Source organism: Salvelinus sp. IW2-2015, linkage group LG4q.1:29 (genome assembly GCF_002910315.2).
Source record: "Salvelinus sp. IW2-2015 linkage group LG4q.1:29, ASM291031v2, whole genome shotgun sequence".
NCBI classification, from domain to species: Eukaryota; Metazoa; Chordata; class Actinopteri; order Salmoniformes; family Salmonidae; genus Salvelinus; species Salvelinus sp. IW2-2015.
Window position 1 is genome coordinate 78,290,582 of NC_036842.1, and position 20,972 is coordinate 78,311,553.

A 20,972-nucleotide genomic window follows, 5' to 3' on the forward strand; every position below is an offset into this window, starting at 1 on the left:
GGAATAGAGATGCTCCTCCAAGCACTGTGAGAACCTCTCCCTGTCTGAAGCTCTGACTCCTCCTCTGTCTTCAAAGAGACCTGCTCTTAATCCTCTATCAGACTCTATCAGCCTCTCTCACACTGGGACTCAATTCTGTCTCCCCCATCCACACCTACCCATTGGCCCCTACACATGCAATCCACAGCCTCTCATAACCAGATCCAGACTAATAAATTAATACGTAACGAGAAGCAGCGATTTAAGGCAGACCTATGGAAATGAAATATTGTTATTGTTTGTTAATATTCCTATAGATGCCTTTATATAATAAACAAGTCTTATTTGGAAATTATTCTCATTATCGCCAAACTCTCTCTGCACAGTTTTACAACATGTTTTCTAAATGGAGAAAGTCCTTATCACCCCRGACCTTCTCACAAGGGAGCCAGACACAGCACTCTTGGGTCACTTCCAAATCCCACCTGTTCTTAACTCCTTGGCCTCTGAGTTAGGGACCTCTTGCCTTCCCTGCACTAGGGGTATCGTGAACACTGTGGCACACAACCTCCTCACTACTGCTTTCTCTCCCTCTGCACTGCTCTCTGTCTCTGGTCTCTATGTAGTATTGGTTCCCCTCTCCTTGTATGGTGTCTCTCTCATTCCTCTGGCTGCAGACATAGGGGATTCCCTCTGTATGTATTAGCATTCTTTCACACCCTCCCCCCCTCTCATTCTCCAGGTGTGATTCTGGGGGCTGTGTCTGGGATGCTGCTTCGTTATGCCTCTCCCATCCACCCAGACATTGTCATGGTGATTTCCTTCCCTGGAGACATCCTGATGAGGATGCTGAAGATGTTGATCCTGCCTCTCATCATCTCCAGTTTAATCACAGGTATGGTATGGTACAGTCATGGGTTCAATACAGGAGAGAGGACTACTGTTTTTAAATACAGTTTGTTCAGTTTATTATTTATTAGTATCAATCATCATCTTTCACTTTTAGCACTTCAAAGTAACTTAATAGGCCTATACTTATTCCATACTGCTATAACAACACATATTCGATCTGAAAGAGGAAAAATGCCAGGTTTAGAAGTGCTTGTTTTGGCTGTAGGTCTGGCTGGTCTAGATGCCAAGTCTAGCGGTCGCCTGGGAACAAGGGCTATGGTCTACTACATGTCCACCACGGTGATTGCTGCTGTGCTGGGAGTCATCCTGGTGCTGGCCATCCACCCTGGAGACCCCAAGATGAAGGAGCAGCTGGGAGATGGCCAAAAACACGACGATGTGTCCAGCCTGGATGCCTTCTTTGACCTCATCAGGAACCTATTTCCTGAGAACCTGGTGCAGGCCTGTTTCCAACAGGTAAAATACACTACAACACCCACATTTATTTAACCAGGTGAGTCAGTTTTTAGCAAATGTTTTTAACAACAATGGCCTGGATGAGGCAACCCCAGAACAAGTCTTATGAAGACCACAATGACTTAAATGTTTTTGTATTTACATCCTTAGCCCCTTGTTACCAAAAGTTAAGATGGGTTGAGATGTAAGATATTTAGGACTTGTGTGTGTTCTCTTGTCCCACCTCAGATCCAGACAGTCACTAAGAAGGTGGAGAAGGTGATTGAGGAGGACGTCAATGCCACCACCACCCTGGAGGGGCTCCTGTCCAACGCCACCAAGGAACCTGAGTTCATCATCAAGAAGTCCCTCCAGTTTAAGAGTGGCATGAACGTGTTAGGTAGGGTGGCTTCTTTTTTGGACCAGGCCGCAATTGTTTCTACAACCGCCCAACTGAAAGGAATTGTGCATATAACACTTTTAAAATAGTTTTTACTATTATTACTTATTTGTCTGAGAATAAACCAGTGCATAACATCATATCACACTTCAAGTGAGCCCTGGGTGCAGCTAATTCTGTCTCACTAACTATAGCAGATTTTTATTCATCATAAAAACAACTTCCCCATTCACTATCATCTTCTGTCTTCATATCTCTCCGTGAGCCTATTTACTCTACTCATTCCCAGCTGTGATTCCCTATCCTGACTGTGTGATGCAGGTGTGATTGGCTTCTTCATTGCCTTTGGCATTTGCATGGGGAAGATGGGAGAGAGGGCCAAGCTCATGCTGGAGTTCTTCAACATCCTCAACGAGATTGTTATGAACCTGGTCATCATGATCATGTGGTAAGAGATCTTAAGCCTTTCAAGCCCATTCTATATAGACCTACGGTAGCCATAAAACCAGAGGAGGCTGGTGGGAGGAGTTATAGGAGGATAGGCTCATTGGGTGGTAGGTAGTTCATTGGGTGGCAGGTAGCATAGCGGTTTGAGTGTTGGGATAGTAATTGAAAGATCGCTGATTCGAATACCTGAGCCGTCAAGGTGTCGATGTGTTCTTGAGTAAGGCACTTATCCCCTCATTTGCTCCAGGGGTGCCGTGCTACTAAAACAACACATTTCATTGCACCTATCTGGTGTATGTGACAAATAAACATATATTTTTTATTGTAATGGCTGGAATGGAATCAATAGAACGGAGACAAACATGTTTGATGTGTTTGTTACCGTTCCATTTATTCCATTCCAGACAATAAAACGAGCCTGTCCCCCTATAGCTCCTCCCACCAGGCTCCTCTGATAGAAACATGCGTCTAATTTACGAGTATTTTTATGATTGCTTTGGTAATCCGGTATATATTGTAGACGTTGACTTAGAAGGTTACTTAAAATAACTAGTTAGTTACTTACCTCTTTCTCTTCCGTGTATACAGTGTTAAACACAGGAGGCTGCTGAGGGAAGGACGGCTCATAGTAATGTCTGGAATGGAGTAAATGGAATGGTATCAAACAGATGGAAACCATGTGTTTGATGTGTTTGATACCATTCCATTTATTCCGTTCTAGCCATTACTGTGAGCACGTCCTCCCCAATTATGGTGCCACTAGCCGCCTGTGGTGTCAAACCTCTCCTCTGCCCCTAGGTACTCTCCCTTCGGTATCTGCTGCCTGATCTGTGGTAAGATCATCTCCATCGATGACCTGGAGGTGGTTGCTAGGCAGTTGGGGATGTACATGGTGACTGTAATTGTGGGCTTGATCATCCACGGAGCCATCTTCCTGCCCGCCATCTACTTTGCCATTGTCAGGAAAAACCCCTACACCTTCTTCATGGGCATCTTCCAGGCCTGGATCACTGCCCTAGGGACAGCCTCCAGGTAAGGGCCACAACGTTGGACGCATCAAAATATTCACACTATTTACATCTAACTGCTGTCACTGTAAATGTACAGGTAACTTTTCATAGAAATATTATAAAATGAGTAATATCTTTCATATCACATACGCAGGCTGAACATTGTGGAATAATGAATGCAACACCGTGACTCTCTCATACTGTAGCTGTGTTTGTCTCTGTCAGTGCTGGGACACTGCCGGTCACCTTCCGTTGCCTGGAGGAGAACTTGGGAATCGATAAGAGAGTGACCCGTTTCGTGCTCCCAGTCGGAGCCACCATCAACATGGACGGAACCGCCCTCTATGAGGCCGTGGCGGCCATCTTTATTGCCCAGATGAACAACATCTATCTGGATGCTGGTCAGATCGTCACTGTCAGGTAAAGACTGCCATAAAACATTCAGAATGTATTCATACCCCTTGACTTATTCCACGTTTTGTTGTGTTACAGCCTGTATTTAAGATGGATTAAATATATATTTTTCTCACCCAACTACACACAATAACCATTAATGACAAAGTGAAAAGATGATTTAATACATTTTTGCTAATTTATTGAAAATTAAAACCAGAAATATCTCATTTACATAAGTATTCACACCCATGTGTCAATACGTGTTAGAATCACCTTTGGTAGCGATTGCAGCTGTGAGTCTTTCTCTGTAAGTCCTTCTCTGTAAGTCTCTAAGAGCTTTGCACACCTGGATTGTACAAAATCTGCACATTATAAAAAAATAATCTTCACTCTGTCAAGTTGGTTGGTGATCATTGCTAGACAACCATTTTCAAGTCTTGACATAGATTTTTTCAAGCCAATATATGTCAAAATGGTAACTATGCCACCCAAGAACATTCAATGTCGTCTTGGTAAGCAACTCCAGTGTATATTTGACCTTACGTTTTAGGTTATTGTCCTGCTAAMWGGTGAATTTGTCTCCCAGTGTCTGTTGGAATGCAGACTGAACCAGGGTTTCCTCCACAATTTTGCCAGTGCTTAGCTCTATTCYGTTTCTTTTTATCCTAAAAAACTCCCTAGTCCTTGCCGATGACAAGGATACCCATAACATGATGCAGCCAAGACCATGCTTAAAAATATGAAGAGTGTTACTCAGTGATGTGTTGTGTTGGATTTTCCCCAAACATAACACTTGTATTTAGGACATAAAGTTAATTTCTTTGCCACATTTTTTCAGTTTTACTTTAGTGCCTTATTGCAAACGGGATGCATATTTGGGAATATTTGTATTCATTCATGGAGAAATCCCTGAGCGGTTTCCTTCCTCTCCGGCAACTGAGTTAGGAAAGATGCCTGTATCTTTGTAGTCACTGGGTGTATTGAAACAACAAACAAAGTGTAATTAATAACTTCAACATGCTCAAAGGGATATTCAGTGTCTGCTTTTTTTTTTTTTTTTACCCATCTACCAATAGGTGCCTTTCTTTGTGAGGCATTGGAAAACCTCCCTGTTCTTTGTGGTTGAATCTGTGTTTGAAATTCACTGCTCGACTGAGGGACCTTACAGATAATTGTATGTGTGGGGTACACAGATGAGGTAGTCATCATGTTAAACACTATTATTGCACACAGAGTGAATCCATGTGACTTATTATTTGACTTTTAACACCATAGTACCCTCCAAACTCGTCATCAAGCTCGAGACCCTGGGTCTCGACCCCGCCCTGTGCAACTGGGTTACCTGGGACTCCTGACGGGGCCGCCCCAGGTGGTGAGGGTAGGTAACAACATCTCCACCCCGCTGATCCTCAACACTGGGGCCCCACAAGGGTGCGTTCTGAGCCCTCCCTGTACTGCCTGTTCCACCACGACTGCGTGGCCATGCACGCCTCCAACTCAATCATCAAGTTTGCGGATGCTAGTTGGTAGGCTTGATTACCAACAACGACGAGACGGCTACAGGGAGGAGGTGAGGGGCCCTCGGAGTGTGTGTCAGGAAAATAACCTCACACTCAACGTCAACAAAACAAAGGAGGATGATTGTGGACTTCAGGAACAGCAGAGGGAGCACCCCCCTATCCACATTGACGGGACAGTGTGGAGAAGGTGGAATGTTTCTCGGTGTACACATCACGGACAAACTGAATTGGTCCACCCACACAGACAGCGTTGTGAAGAAGGCGCAAGCAGCGCCTCTTCAACCTCAGGAGGCTGAAGAAATTCGGCTTGTCACAAAAAGCACTCACAAACTTCTACAGATGCACAATCGAGAGCATCCTGTCGGGCTGTATCACCGCCTGGTACGGCAACTGCTCCGCCCACAACCGTAAGGCTCTCCAGAGGGTAGTGAGGTCTGCACAACGCATCACCGGGGGCAAACATACCTGCCCTCCAGGACACCTACACCACCCGTCACAGGAAGGCCATAAAGATCATCAAGGACAACAACCACCCGAGCCACTGCCTGTTCACCCCGCTATCATCCAGAAGGCCGAGGTCAGTACAGGTGCATCAAAGCAGGGACCGAGAGACTGAAAACCTTCTATCTCAAGGCCATCAGACTGTTAAAACAGCCACCACTAAACATTTAGTGGCCGCTGCCAACATACTGACTCAACTCCAGCCACTTTAATAATGGGAATTGATGGAAATTATGTAAAAATGTATCACTAGCCACTTTAAACAATGCCACTTAATATAATGTTTACATACCCTACATTACTCATCTCATATGTATAGTGTATATACTGTACTGTATACATCCACTGCATCTTGCCATCTTTATGTAATACATGTATCACTAGGCACTTTAAACTATGCCACTTTATGTTTACATACCGTACATTACTCATCTCATATGTATAGACTGTACACTATACCATCTACTGCATCTTGCCTATGCCGTTCTGTACCATCACTCATTCATAATATCTTTATGTACATATTCTTATCCCTTTACACTTGTGTGTTATAAGGTAGTAGTTGTGGAATTGTTAGGTTAGATTACTTGTTGGTTATTACTGCATTGTCGGAACTAGAAGCACAAGCATTTCGCTACCACTCGCATTAACATCTGTCTAACCATGTGTATGTGACAAATAAAATTTGATTTGATTTGAATTTGATTTGACTTGCTTAAGCACATTTCTACTCCTGAACTTTTTTAGGCTTGCCACAACAAAGGGGTTGAGTACTTATTTCATTTTTTGTTAATTTATAACAATTCTAAAAACATAATTCTACTTTGACATTATGGAGTATTGTGTGGAGGCCAGTGACATGATATCACGTTTGAATCCATTTTAAATTCAGGCTGTAACATAACAAAATGTGGCTGTGAATACTTTCTGAAGGCACTGTAGTTTCTGATCATGGTGGGAAGTTCACTGCCTACCTTATCAATGTAAGTAGTGATGTAAATKACATCACATTAAGGGGACACTGTTATTCAAAGACACTTATGGTTACCATACATAGTCATGTGTTTGTGGATTAGGCAGGAATTGAGTACTCATCCTCAGGGATGCCAGTCCAAAATATCCTGAATCCCCATATTATTATTACAGTCACACCAACTCACTCTGAACGTGCTTCATGAAGGAACTGTACCCATTATCCTCAAGTGCAGTTTGGTTAATAGATACAGTCCTTGGCCTTTGGACTTTTAAATTTAATCTGTAGAGCAGTTTTAACCATGAACTGGTTTCTCTCCTGTCTATCTTTCTCCCCATGCAGTCTGACAGCTACCCTGGCCAGTGTTGGTGCGGCCAGTATTCCCAGTGCTGGACTGGTGACTATGCTTCTGATCCTCACTGCAGTGGGCCTGCCAACTCAGGACATCAGCCTGCTGGTTGCTGTTGACTGGCTCCTGTGAGTGGATCTGCATTGCTAGTGATTCAGAACCAAGTTAATGTAGTCATATGTATTCAAAGTCAAGGAGCTTATTGTGGGGATGGCAGGTAGCCTAGTGATTAGAGCGTTGGACTAGTAACCGAAAGGTTGCAAGATTGAATTCCCGAGCTGACAAGGTCAAAATCTGTCGTTCTGCCCCTAGGCCGTCATTGAAAATAAGAATTTGTTCTTAACTGGCTTGCCTTTTTCGGACACCTATCCATCCCGTTTTCTGATCTCCACACAACACCTTGGTGTATTCCCACCCATTTCTTTTTTTCCTATTCCAGGGACCGGTTCCGTACCTCAGTGAACGTGGTGGGAGACTCGTACGGCGCGGGCATCGTGTACCACCTGTCCAAGGCTGAGCTGGACGAGCTGGACGCTACACATGGCAAGTCAGATGACATCGAGATGATGAACAAGACCTCGTCCTACTATGATGACCTCAAAAACCACCACGAAAACAACTCCAACCAGTGCGTCCAATATGCCGCTCACAATTCAGTCGTGGTAGATGAGTGCAAGGTACAATTCATGCTTGCAGACATAGAGACTGGTATATAGCTGCCTAACATGCTGCATGCTGCATTGCACCTTTTCTTTTCTCTCTTTCATTTTGCATGTTTGTATATGATGCCAATGTAAATACATACACAGTTATTTTAAGAAGAAACAGAAAAATACAAAAAAATACGTGTATATATTTCCGTGTGAATTTGCTTGGAATATCAGCTTTTGTGCAATATTTATAAGAATACATTCTAAACTTGCAGAAAATATTTCTGTTTATGTAAATACCACAAACAGCATATGTAAATACCCAAATAATTGCAAACCAGAAAAAATGCACCCACAAATATGAGACAGTGTCTCTCACATGTGCAAATCCAAATCAGTGGGCTTACCCTAATGCCCCCTCCCGCCACTACCTCCCCCACTCATCACCCCCCTTCCGCCACCAACTCCCCCACTCACCACCCCCCTCCCGCCACCACCTCCCCCACTCATCACCCCCCTTCCGCCACCAACTCCTCCACTCACCACCCGGCCTCATTCCCTCCCTTTCAACCTGCTGGAGTTGGATCTGAGAGAGAGGGAAAGCCATCTAAGCTGCGTATGCAGGTTTCACCATTATCTCTTTCCCCAAATCCCTTGTCAAATTATGTAGTTTAAGCTCTTTCTCCGGGCTACTTCAGAGGCTGTGCTGGATTATTCCTGCTGCTTTCTAGGCTTCGTTTATGAATTTGTGATCAAACTAGACTTCATAGGGTTTATGAGAAAACACTGTAGATGTGCATTCTCTTCGTACTCTGTTATTCCTCTGTCTAACTGTATAATTTTAAAGGGATGTCATATAATTGCAGTGAGAGTGATACAGTGCTTCATTAGCACTGCATTTTATGACTGAMCCTGGCACCCTCCAGACTGGGACTGAGTCATTCTCAGTCTTTAGAGATGAGATGCTTTTGCATTTTCAGAACAGCTATTCTTGCTCATTGTGAGACATCTTGTGAAATTGGAAGATACAATGTAGCTCACGCATAATCTGAAACAGTAACACTTTGAATCCACTGTTTGAATAGATCAAGGCCGTTGGCTGCTATGATGTGGAGGAATTTGGGCTGCTTATTTTGTAGAGCAGCGGGCCCTGCTTTCAAAGGGCCTACTGATGAACCCATTCATTTATTACAGGATCAAGGGTGTTGCTTAGCAACACGGAGGCCCTTGCCCTCCAATGGTCTGACCACAACAACATACTGTATTCTGACAATTTTGTATCCATCCATTAAGCTAGCGAAGCATGGTACAAAGGCTGTTTTCTTCCAATGTTTTCTCTCTTTATTTTCTTGTATGTGTTGGGTGTACATAAACTAACTCAAATAACTTTTCTAACATTTATCCAAAGACGCAAACCATTGTAGAACGCCTTGCAAAATAACTTGTACAGACTAAAACATAACATTGCACTCATTTTGTAGTATTTTGTACCTTGTTTTATTTGTATCTGTTTTTGTATTTATAACATTTTATATACCGATCTTCTACTTTAATTTAATCACTCTGTTTTCGCAAAGCATTTTCCTGCACAGCAGGAAACACAAATTGTAGAGTAGGCAAGGTTTAAAACGTTGGTAATTTCAACTTAAAAATTTCAGACTGGATTTGATAAATGTTTCCAGGGGTTGGAACCAAAATAATTTTCCAATCATTTAGTTATGAACAGAACCATTATTTGTTTCGTTCCGTTCCACTCTTACGACCTGCAAAATAAAGTTCTGAACCAGTTCAACCCAAATAAAGTACCGGTTTATAGCGTTCCTTTCTGTTACTTTTTAAACCTGTATTTTTTTTTACGTTAGCTCTACATTAAATTACTTCACCAATCAGTGCAAATAGATCAGCTTGCAATAGACTTGTTTACATGCTCGATGACAAGTGTAGGGCGTGAGATGCAACTGGAATTTTGCGGTTGGGGAGAGAGCGATAAAGGGTGGAGGGGGGGGCTTAGCTTGAAGTGCTGGGCATCTTGTTATGACATGCATTATCTAAATTAGGCCCGTAGAATTATACCTACGGTGGAGTGGCTTCTATGGAGGAACTTTGAATGTCTTTGAACTTCCGAGAGTTGGCTTAACGTTGGATCAGAGCTAGCTAGCTAACAAGCTTGTGTGTGCAGAGCGGCACCAGAATTAAAAACACTTAGTTAATAAATCCAATGTGAAGAATGATAACTATATTATCTGTAACTAGCATGGAAAAGTTTCCAGGTTGCGCAGCGGTCTAAGGCACTGCATCGGAGTCTGCACTACAGACCCGGGTTCGATCCCAGGCTGTGTCACAGTCGGCCGCGAATGGGAGACCCATGAGGTGGCGCACAATTGGCCCAGCGTATTCCGGCTTAGGTGAGGGTTTGGCCAGTCGGGGTGTCCTTGTCTCATCATGCTCTAGTGACTCCTTGTGGCGGCGCATGCATGCTGACTTTGGTTGCCAGCTGTATGGTGTTTGGTCCGACACATTGGTGCAGCTAGCTTTTGGGTTAAGCAAGCAGTGTGTCAAGAAGCAGTGTGGCTAGTCAGGGTCGTGTTTCGGAGGACACATTGCTCTCGACATTCGCCTCTCCCGAGTCCATATGGGAGTTTTAGCAATGGGACAAGACTGTAACTATCAATCAGATATCATTAAATTGGGGTAAAAAAAATTACAGCATGGAAAAAGTTGTTCTTCTCATTCTTCTCTAATTAAAAATCTCTCCCTAATTTCTTAATCATGCTTGTAACGTCAGTAGGCTAGAGTAGCTTAAGCTTCGGAGGGGGAGGGGTAGGTAGCCTACACGCGCACACACACTGGCAAAGATTTTCAGCTGGCAGGAAGACACTGGAATAAGTTTCTAAGTGACAGAGTGAGGGCTTTGAATAGGCGCCTTATTGCATTTTTTTGTGGGACTAAAAAAAATTGCCCCGGAATGTAAAAGAACATTATTAACCGGTTCCCATGCTTTTAAAATAATGGTCCTGTTCCGGAACAGAGAACTTTAGTTCCCGGTTCTGATTCTTTTCCTCAGTTATTATTATTTATTCATTTATTCGGTTTTCGGTTCTGTTCCCAAAATCAATTCCAACCCCTGAATGTATCAACCCCTACAAAAATGTCTATTTATTATAATCTGCATAATAATTCAAATTTCCTGCGGTTGAATCATTATTTTCCTGCTGTGAGAAGCAGGGTCAAATTAAGATCCTCTGTATTTCACTGCATGTTAAATTTGTGATTATATGTTGATTGTTCTCAGGTCAGTAAAAAGGTCTGGTGCTCGTTGTTAAGACAGACCACCGTGATTCCATCAGCATGATCCTCAGTGATTGTCCAGGTCTTCCTGATACCTTCAGTATACACATCTTTTATATTGTGATCATTCATATCATTGGAGCACAGAACCAATTGTTTCATTATGATAGTCTTTCGTTGATATTTTGACACTTAAAACAATTGGAAAAGTACAATTTGAAAGTAAAAGGCTTTAAGTATATAATGTATGTGCAACCAAATGCAAACCAAATGATCAGAGTAGTTCTACAGTTCTTTTGCTGTCTTTGCTCCAAAGTATTCAGTCCAGGTCATGAAGCATGCACTGTGCCTGTTTACGTAGATGTGTAAACCTGCTGTTTAGATGTCCATGGTGATTGCTTTCAGGTAACCTCGACCACTAATGGCTCTACCGCTGCGGCGACCATGGCGGAGTGCATGCTTGTTGAGGAGGAACCCCAGAAACGTGAATAAAGCCAGCACACAGATCCCCAGTTCCACATGCTTTCCTATCTGGTGGAAAAAAGAGTCATGCGAACAAAACTACTAATTGTCTTTTTTTAAATGTAGTTTTATTTCTTTTTTGAAATGTTTGTATTAGTTCCTACAGTGTTTCTAACCGTCTATCTGACTGACTAAGAGGACTAATACTTATTCACTTATCGGTGAGACGATAACAAAGGTATGTTTTAGCTGTTAGAGCACTAATGTGTGCTTCATAGCAAACATTTGCACAACATAAATTATTCCTAGAAATATATGCATCCTGCATCTATAAGAGTACTGCATTCAAAGCAGGGGCAGGGTCAGAGTTTGGGGGAGTAACAATGGAACAACAGTCCTCCAGAATGTGATGGTAGCTGTGAGTTTGGTACTGGCAATTTGGCAGTCTAACAACAGACAATGTGTGGAAGATAAGAGTGTGAGTCATGCTAGACTGAAGGAATGCCTGTATCAAACTTTATATTATTACACACGTCATTACTATTACCAATGATACCACAGTAGGCATCTGTTGAGCCATGGCCCCTTTTCCTCACAAGTTAACCTTTGACCTATACCTGACAGAGCCCATGTGACCTATCTGAGTGTCTTTATTACCTGATATTACCCACAATCCCCAGGAGGAATTAGGGTGGTGATACTGTAGAATACAGAGACACATACATATAAGGGCAAGGTCTGCAGCCTGAGCCTTACTCCACAAGCAAATGTTCTCTGGAATTCAAAAAGCACAAAACACATACGAAACATGTAACCTCTCCTTCCCTTTTTTATTGTAATACATTMTTTTTCTACTGTAAGGGAAAGGGACTTCTTAAATGTTGCTTCTAGCTTCTAGTGTGAGATTATATACTGTATCTGTGTGATTTGGGTGTGTGGCTGTGTGTGTGTGTGGATAGGTTGGGGGTGAGAACATGACATATCTCCCCAGTTACCAATAGGGACCAAACAGGCATATAATCAATCAAGCCAGAAGCCTTTGAAACACCTCCATGACTTATTGACGGTCATTTATATCGTCTTGAGTTTCTTACTCTGTACACAATCTATTTGTAGCTAACTCCAAGTGAAGAAGGTGTCTCATTACTCATTTCAACTCCTGCAAATTATATACCAAGAGGTGCATAAAGATCTCTTCAYGCAATTACTGCAATGCCTCAAACATAAAAGTACATTTGTCCCCAGATACCAATATATCAATAGCTTCAGTTCAGGGATGTTTTTCATATAAATTAGTCCAAGTACTGAAGTGTAGGAGGTATTTATCAGACGCCTCTCCCTTCCACTGAAGCTATCAATTTGATTATCTGAGGCTAAAAATAATGAAAATCAAGTGTAAATTGTGAAGGATCTAGGAAGATATCTAGAACCATGATTAATATGACAAGTAAAGCACAAATCAAGTTTTTCTAAAACTGAAAACATGTAATACTGAGAAGCACAATTGCAGCTTTGAGGAGTTATAGATACTTTTTTATCCCTTTTTGACACTGGTCTCTTTTCACATTTGACATTTGTAATTCGAAGAACCCAATAAAGGGAAACTATACTCAGGCTGTAACCTTAACTCCTTGCCAGGGAAAGATACACTTTCACCAAGCCCTCAACATGTTTACCTGCTCATGAATGAAAATAGGATATTGACACTTGCCTTTATATAGCACAACTTAAATATGAAAGCTTTGACTTTGAACACATCGACTGTTTAACACCTTGATATTTTTTAAAGAGAAACATTTTTTGTATATATTGCACCTATATGACAGAGACAAAGTTTCCCTTTACAACTATTCCTAAGTAAGCTACTTTAATTAAGGGATTATTTTTAGCACACAGAAATGTTCCAATTTTTCCAACTTTAGCATTCCAGCGACTCCAATTGTCTTGGCTTCCCTTAGTGCCTGAAAGTACAAACACACATATGTTATCAAAGATGCCACAGAACAACCACAGAAGTGGAAAAAAAGTAATACGACCGCAAGTTTCAACAGGTTGATAACTCACTGCACAACCAGTGGCCAGTTGGCAGTATTTACATCCCAACTATTTTTATCCACCCCAAGAGTGGGGTCTCCTTTGTGAGTAAACAACCTATTACCACAGACGATGACGACTGTTCCCAGAGACCCTGCATGCTGCAGCTGTGTGTATCATTGGTCTCATATTGTTACTAATGTATTGCAGTCATCTTGGTGCCTGAAAATGGCCACTACAAAAATGGCAACAATCAGGTAGGAGAATTCTATCCCCCTAATGGAACCAAACTGGCTAAAAAGAGAAACCCACATGAAGTTAGATCATTGGTTGCTAATCTTTAATGCATGTATGTGATTGTATGAGAGACGTTTTGTGCAGGTGAGKCGTTCTGCAGGTCTGGATTTCATTTCTTTATCTGTGTCGTGTTCTGCCCTGTGGTCTAGTTTTGTTTATTTTGTTCAATGACAACCTTGCTTTGAAGATGTTAACTCCAAACTGTGCAGTCAGTTTGACCGTTATAACAATGCCGATTAAAGTAACAGTAGAAAACTTAACAAGCATTCATAGTGCAGCACACAGTCATTTAGTTACCTGAAACACTTTCTCAGTCAGAATATCAATGCCACGTTGCTTTTGAGCTTGTATAACAAAGGGTGCTTCTCTACGCCACAGCACACAATGGTGTTCTGCTGTAAGAGCTGCATGGACACTGCCATCACACACAGACACAATGCACAGATACACACACACACACACACACACCCATGCCCTCACACACACACATGCCCACACACGTATGCACACTCGCATACATGCACAGTCGCACACAACACATACACACATCCAACACTGCATGCACACACGCACACAATTAAACCTGGAAGGTCACCACACATGCAATGAGGGGGATGCTGAGCACAGCACTAAAACCCCTGATGGCACTAGGGCTAGGGCCTGACCTTTGACCTTGTGACGTTCAGGAATTTGTCCTCCAATAAGGAGAGGATGCAGACCAGTGTGTCACCATAGGGATTGAGTGTTGGAACACTATTATGTTCAAACTCACTGTTGTAGGAGCATGAAGTTAAAAATGATGATATTTCTTTTGCACCACTATCTTAAAAGCATGATATTGAAGTGCCTCCTTGCACTTTGTGTACATATTGAGGGTAACAAATATTTTGTTTTATTTTTGGGAGGGGGGAGGGGTTGACATGGTATGTAGGAATAGAGATTAATTGCTGTGACCGTTTTTGTAATCCTCTAGAGAAATATTATCTATGTTCTGAATAAAAATAGATTAGTCAAAATGTCTAGAAAATAATGTGTAATAAATTGCTTATTTTTATTTGTTAATAGCTGTTAACTAGTTTTCTCACTTAGCTGCCACACATCAATATATACATATCTTTTTTTGTATCTAATGTAAGCGTTTTGAATGTTTGTTCCATGGAGATATAAGTTGTGTCCATTCATTTCCATTGTGCATACATGTTCCAGAGATCACAATGATTCTGAAGCGCACAATGTAGAAGACAAATAGAAAGAGGAGAAACTATCTGATTAAAAAAAGGAGTCCATGTGGGGTGATGTGCTGTTTCTAAGTGGGTGAGATGTGGATATTATCATGACTAGGTTTCCAGAGGAAGAGGAAAAGGTCAAATTTACTATTAACTAATGAAACAAGTACAGCTTAGCTAGTTCATTATGACTAAAATAACAAATCTGATCAGAATGTCTGGCCTAGCACCTAACAAAATATAGCTCCTCATGTGGTCACCCAGATCCTGTTCCAGGAATCATCTAGACTTTCTACCAGAGAACACCACACTCGCCATCAGTGTCCGCCTCCTTGTCTTGTGCTTTATGCATCATATTGTGGTAACTACAAGACATAAATATTTACACCAAACAGTCATAGTTCATGTTTAGATTATTCCTCACAGTTAGAGACAGTAACTGTAATGAGCCCCAGTGCCATATCCATACACTAGCCTCTGTCTATCCAGAACTATCAACCCACCAGCACCATTTCATAAATCTATCCACACACATATTGGTAAATTTGCCTTTTTGCTTTTCTTAATTTTCATCACAATTGTTTGCATACACACAAACAAACCCACTATTGAGTAAAGAGGATGTTCAAATGGAAATGGGTTGGCACAGTACTTCTAAGATGAGCCAGTATATCTTCAAGTCTGTATTCTACAGAAGTCTCTGTCTTTCTGATAGGCTCCTCCTGAGTAGACCTGATAACCTTTCTCACTCCTGCCCTACCTTTCACTCCCTCGCTTACTGTTCTAGGATGTCCCTTATTTGTAAAGCTGTTGCTGTAATTTTGATGTAAAGGGAGAGAGTATGTCTGGGAGACAGAATATTACAAAATAAAGACAAAAAAATATCWGAATTATTTTCCTGACCAGATCTGTGGTATAAAAGTATGTTCATACATATCAATAAGTTTTGTACCATTGGTGTACATACGATTATGATAACTAATAAATGTTGATTCATAACTAAATGTGGTCTGTCCTTTTAGATGTTTTGATGAACACAACTTACAAGACTGACACTCACATTGAACTGTATATGTGCTACCTTCATACAGTCTTCTTGACTATCAAGTGATCACTTTTCATGGCATGCTGTACTGTACTCTGAGGATTGACTTAAGGTCAGTTGATTGACACACACACGCACGCCACGCACACACACACACACACACACACACCACACACACACACACACAAACACCACACACACACACACACACACACACACACACACACACACATTATGAATAATTCACTGCAGCCTTTTGCTTTGGCTCTATTGGACCCCTGTCTCTGTGTTGCTTCTCCAATTAAACCTCAGTAATTATGTGCCCTTTCCCCACATCTCAGAGAGAGAGAGAAATAGACAGCCAAATAGAGAGAAATAGATTGACAGGGGGAACAAAACCTACACCAGCATAACAAAGGTGATTCATTCATATTATATTGATGAAAATTGATAAATTGTATGGACACATTTACTTCATGTACAGTACTGTATTGCTCTGCAATTCTATCAGAAACTGGACACCAAACAGACAAAATGGAGGAGTAACAGAAAAGGAAATATAGATGAATAACAATATCAACTGAAAAATAGGTGAGCACACCTGGTGTAAAGAGATCCAGACACTTCTCTATAAGGATAGGACACACCTGCCTCACACATGCACCATGTTAAGTTTAATTATAAACTGGGTGGTTCGAGCACTGAATGCTGATTGGCTGACAGCCATGGTATATCAGACTGTATTCCACGGGTATGACAAAACATTTATTTTTACTGGTAGAAAGAAGAGGAAGGGAAGCGCTACTAAGGTACACAATAGTACATTTTGGTAGACTTATTTTTACTGCTCTAATTCCGTTGGTAAACAGTTTATAATAGCAATAAGGTAACTGGGGTTTGTGATATATGGGCAATATACCACAGCTAAGGGCTGTGTCCAGGCACTCCGCGTTGCATTGTGCAGAAGAACAGCCCTTAGATGTGGTATATTGACCAAATACCTCACCTCCTCGGGTGTTATTGCTTAACCATAAAATCGCAGTGCAAACAACAGAAGACAAACCAATATCATGACACACACAATACTTATAGTTTAAAGCATATGATGAAGGAATTACAGATTGCAGGTGAGAACCAAATGATCAGTTTCCAAACTACTTAGAGAAAATCCTTACTCTTGTGTACTGTCGGTATGTGTGTGTTGCACAACGTGAAGGGAATTCCAGCCATGTGTACTTTCGCTTTTGCTAACGTCTCATAACTCCCCTAAAGGGAAAGTGTGTGTGTGTGTATAAAAGGCTGATCCTCAATGAGGAGTTGAAAGATAGGATAGACAGAACCTGGTAAACCTGAGCAGGATAGTTCAGACTTACAGACAAGCTGTACTTTAATATTAACACCATGGCAGAAATGTTAGTATTCTCTGCCCTGCAGAAGTCTTCCTACATCACAAAGCTGAGTGGAGAGAAGTTTATGGTTTCTGAGCAGGCTAGGAGGGCAACCATAGAGATACTGGAGGATGCTTTGGAGAAGCACTTCTATGGCTTTCCAGTCAGCTTTGGCTACAGCTGCTCAGAGCCTTTGGACTCCTACCAGTTCTGTGGTACCACAACGGAGATCCTCCTCAGGGACCTTCTGCAGATGATGTAGGAGATGAGCTTCAGAGAGGACTCAGACCCTCGGGAGAGTGAGACCTTTGCCTACGTCTGTCCCGAAGACGGGAACAACTTGGTCTATTGTGCAAGGAATTCTGGTCAGCACCAGATGACCTGTGCCAGGATTCTAAACTAGGCACCCTCATCCACGAGGTGTCCCACCTGCTGGGAACAGAGGACATCACCACTGAGCTCCTTACTGTGGAGGTCCTTGAGATCTATGGAACATTGCTGGGGGGTTCCATTGCATTGTAGACSAGGACAACAAGGGACACTTTCGAGAGGAGGTGGCCCAGGTCAATGCCAACTGTCTGGAGCATGAGTTTGAGACCATTATCAACCACGAGAAGAGTTACCAGGATGGTAGATACACATGCTGTGAGGAAACCAAGAGGAGATCCAGATCTACAGCGCATTACAATTTATATCAGCCCTTTGGTTAGTATGGCACCAAGAATGCTCCTTCTTTTGCTCAGGCATGGACTGTCTATTCTAAGGAGCTAAATATACTGTAGTTTATGTCACCAGTAAATGTCGGCAAGTATGACAAATGCAAATGTTGATGATTCACAGCTAATAATCGTGCACAGAAGAAGACAATAAAGCTTCAGCGTAGTTGTCATTCTTGTTAATTTTTCTTTTCTGCGCAGGATAAGAGTAAGGAGATGGAAGAGAAGCTTCTGGAGTACCAGAAACCAGTCCAACGTCCTGATTTTCACAAAGGGACAGTGAAGTATGCTAAAATAAGGAACAGTGCTTGCAGGAAGTCTCATACACCCCATCCTTGAATTATAGAAAAAGAACACTGTTTTATTTATGATGATCATAGCAGTATTATAGCCTACGGAAGGAGAAGATTTATTTATGATGATCATAGCAGTATTATAGCCTACGGAAGGAGAAGATTTAAACACACAGCATATCACTGTCATTCTGACTAAGAATAAAATCAAAAGCAAACGTACTTTCATCTTTCTTTCTTGTAAGGTGTGGTTCTTCTGGTAAGGTGATCTCAGGAGTTATAGAACTTTCACAGAAAACTGAGGGCCAGGCTTGTGTATGGACATCTAACATCAGGATGCAGTATTTCCCTCTTTTATAAGAAACAATGAAACACTTTACTGGAGCCGCACTTAAGGCATTCAACAAACCTTACAACAGGTACATACAGTAAGACATTACATGAAGCTAGTTATAATAGGTGTCATGACATGTAATGTCAACTGTAAAGTGTTACCAAAATATACCTACGTGCCTTCAGAAAGTATTCACACCCCTTAACTTTTTCCACAATTTGTTGTGTTGTGTTTAAAATCGATTTGTGTCGCTGATCTACACGCAATACCCAATAATGTCACGGTGGAATTATGTTTTTAAAAATATTCTAAATTAAAAGCTGAAATGTCTTGAGTCAATAAGTACAGATCTAACTTCATTTGATTATGCATATATACTGTAACTTTTGCTAAAGGACAAAATATTAGATCAATGTATCTTAAAACATATTTTGCTGGAGTTACTTAAAAAGTTGAGATGAGACAGATGACACTTTGAATCGAGCAAGACTACTGGCATCCAGGGAAACTGTTAAAACTAAACTATTGGTGACAATGTGGTTTAACCCTGGGGGACATTTCACCCCAAGCCACCCTAATGTTTGACATGATTTTTAAATGACTATCCCATATCTGTACCCCACACATACAATTATCTGTAAGGTCCCTAAGTCGAGCAGTGTTTTTCAAGCACAGGTTCAACCACAAAGACCAGTAAGGTTTTCCTATGGTTCGCAATTACATTGAATATCCCCTTCAACATGGTGCAGTTATTAATTTTACACTACAGTATATCAATACACCCAGTCATTACAGTGATACAGATGCCCTTCAAACAACACATGATCTGGACACAGATATTACAGTAATGGGCAGAAGAGAGAGCTCCAAGCACAACTCTGGATTCTACTTCGCTGGGCTCCTTTGTACAAAGCAGCAGAGGCCATCTTATTTCTGTGGCTTTCCCTGTTATGTGCACCAGAGAGAGGGAGGTTGATGAATTCATGTGTCTCTGGCTAGGAGCTCTGTGTCTCCATACTGATCCAGGTTCCAATGTGCCCATTGCTCACACCTCCATGTGATTACATAATAATCTGTCTCTTTCTTTCATAGGCAAATCACTTTTATCTGTGATTGTCTGTGGATATTATGAATCCTCCCATATCAGTTTGACATTTGTCATGCCTTTTGAGTAAGCGGCAGGACAAATGTGTGTCCCAGCCTTTTTGTGTGGCTTTTTTGTCTCTGTTTTTATTCCTCTCCGATCTTGCTCTCATTTGATTAACTTTGAGGAAAATTAGAAATTGTATTAGGGTAGGAGTGTGTAATGATGAATTAATAAAACATTGTTAATGAGAAAATATGTGTAAAGTCATGGATGAAATAAATTGTATAGAGGAAATGTTTGATTGGGGTGTTCATTCAGCGGGCAGGAGGGAGGGAAGGAGGGAAGGGAGAGAAAAGGGGTTGTCGGGAGAAGGAGAAGTATGGTTGCCATGGTATCCCAGTCATGATGCAAGAGTAGTTTTTTACCCAGGCAAGAACAGAGAGACAGTAAGACAAAGACAGCCATTTTGAAAGCTGGAAAGGCCATGTCTTGCATGTGTCTGTGATGACATCTTGAAAGGTTAAACCAGTCTCATATAGCTACTTCAGCTAAGTCCTCTAATATTCTAAAATAGTATCAGTGCCTTGAGAATGATGAACACCTTTGACTTTTCCACGTTTTGTTGTGTTACAAATGTGGGATTGTGGAAAGTGGAAAGAAACATTTTATATTTTAATTTATTAATGGAAAATAAAACACAAATATATGTTGATTAGATATGTATTCAACCCCCGAGTCAATACATGTTAGAATCACCTTTGGCAGAAATACAACTTTGAGTCTTTCTGGGTAAGTCTTTAAGAGCTTGGCACGCCTGGATTGAACAAATATTTGCCATTATTCTTTTTTTTAAATCATCAAGCTCTGTCAAATTGATTGTTGATCATTGCTGGACAGCCATTTTCAAGTCTTGCCATAGATTTTCAAGACGATTTAAATCTAAACTGTAACTACACCACTCAGGAACATTCAATGTCGTCTAGGTAAGCAACTACAGGGTAGATTTGGCCTCGCATTTTAGGTTATTGTTGAAAAGCAGACTGAACCAGATTTTCTTCTAGGATTTTACCTGTGCTTAGCTATATTCCATTTATTTTAGTTGTAAAAGAACTCCCTAGGCCTTGCCGATGACAAGCATACCCATAACAGGATGCAGCCACCACCATTAATTTTTTGCAGTATTGCTTTAGTGCCTTATATAAACAGGATGCATGTATCACAAACAAGGGC

At 41.4% G+C, this 20,972-nt stretch overlaps 1 protein-coding gene across 2 annotated transcripts in view; it reads left to right on the plus strand.

Moving 5' to 3' along the window:
• LOC111962585 (excitatory amino acid transporter 2-like) overlaps window positions 1-15,883 on the plus strand; it is a 79,311-nt gene extending 63,428 nt beyond the window's left edge. Inside the window, exons 3-11 of one of the 2 annotated variants that reach the window (XM_023985755.2) lie at window positions 722-874; window positions 1,097-1,347; window positions 1,576-1,726; window positions 2,048-2,174; window positions 2,972-3,205; window positions 3,409-3,603; window positions 6,916-7,050; window positions 7,362-7,599; window positions 11,266-15,883. In XM_023985755.2, the coding sequence (XP_023841523.1) occupies window positions 722-874; window positions 1,097-1,347; window positions 1,576-1,726; window positions 2,048-2,174; window positions 2,972-3,205; window positions 3,409-3,603; window positions 6,916-7,050; window positions 7,362-7,599; window positions 11,266-11,352 (1,571 nt within the window). In that variant the 3' untranslated portion in view covers window positions 11,353-15,883. The remainder of the gene's footprint in view (window positions 1-721; window positions 875-1,096; window positions 1,348-1,575; window positions 1,727-2,047; window positions 2,175-2,971; window positions 3,206-3,408; window positions 3,604-6,915; window positions 7,051-7,361; window positions 7,600-11,265) is intronic. The other variant, XM_023985757.2, reaches the window with a different exon arrangement.
• The last annotated feature ends 5,089 nt before the right edge of the window (window positions 15,884-20,972 follow it).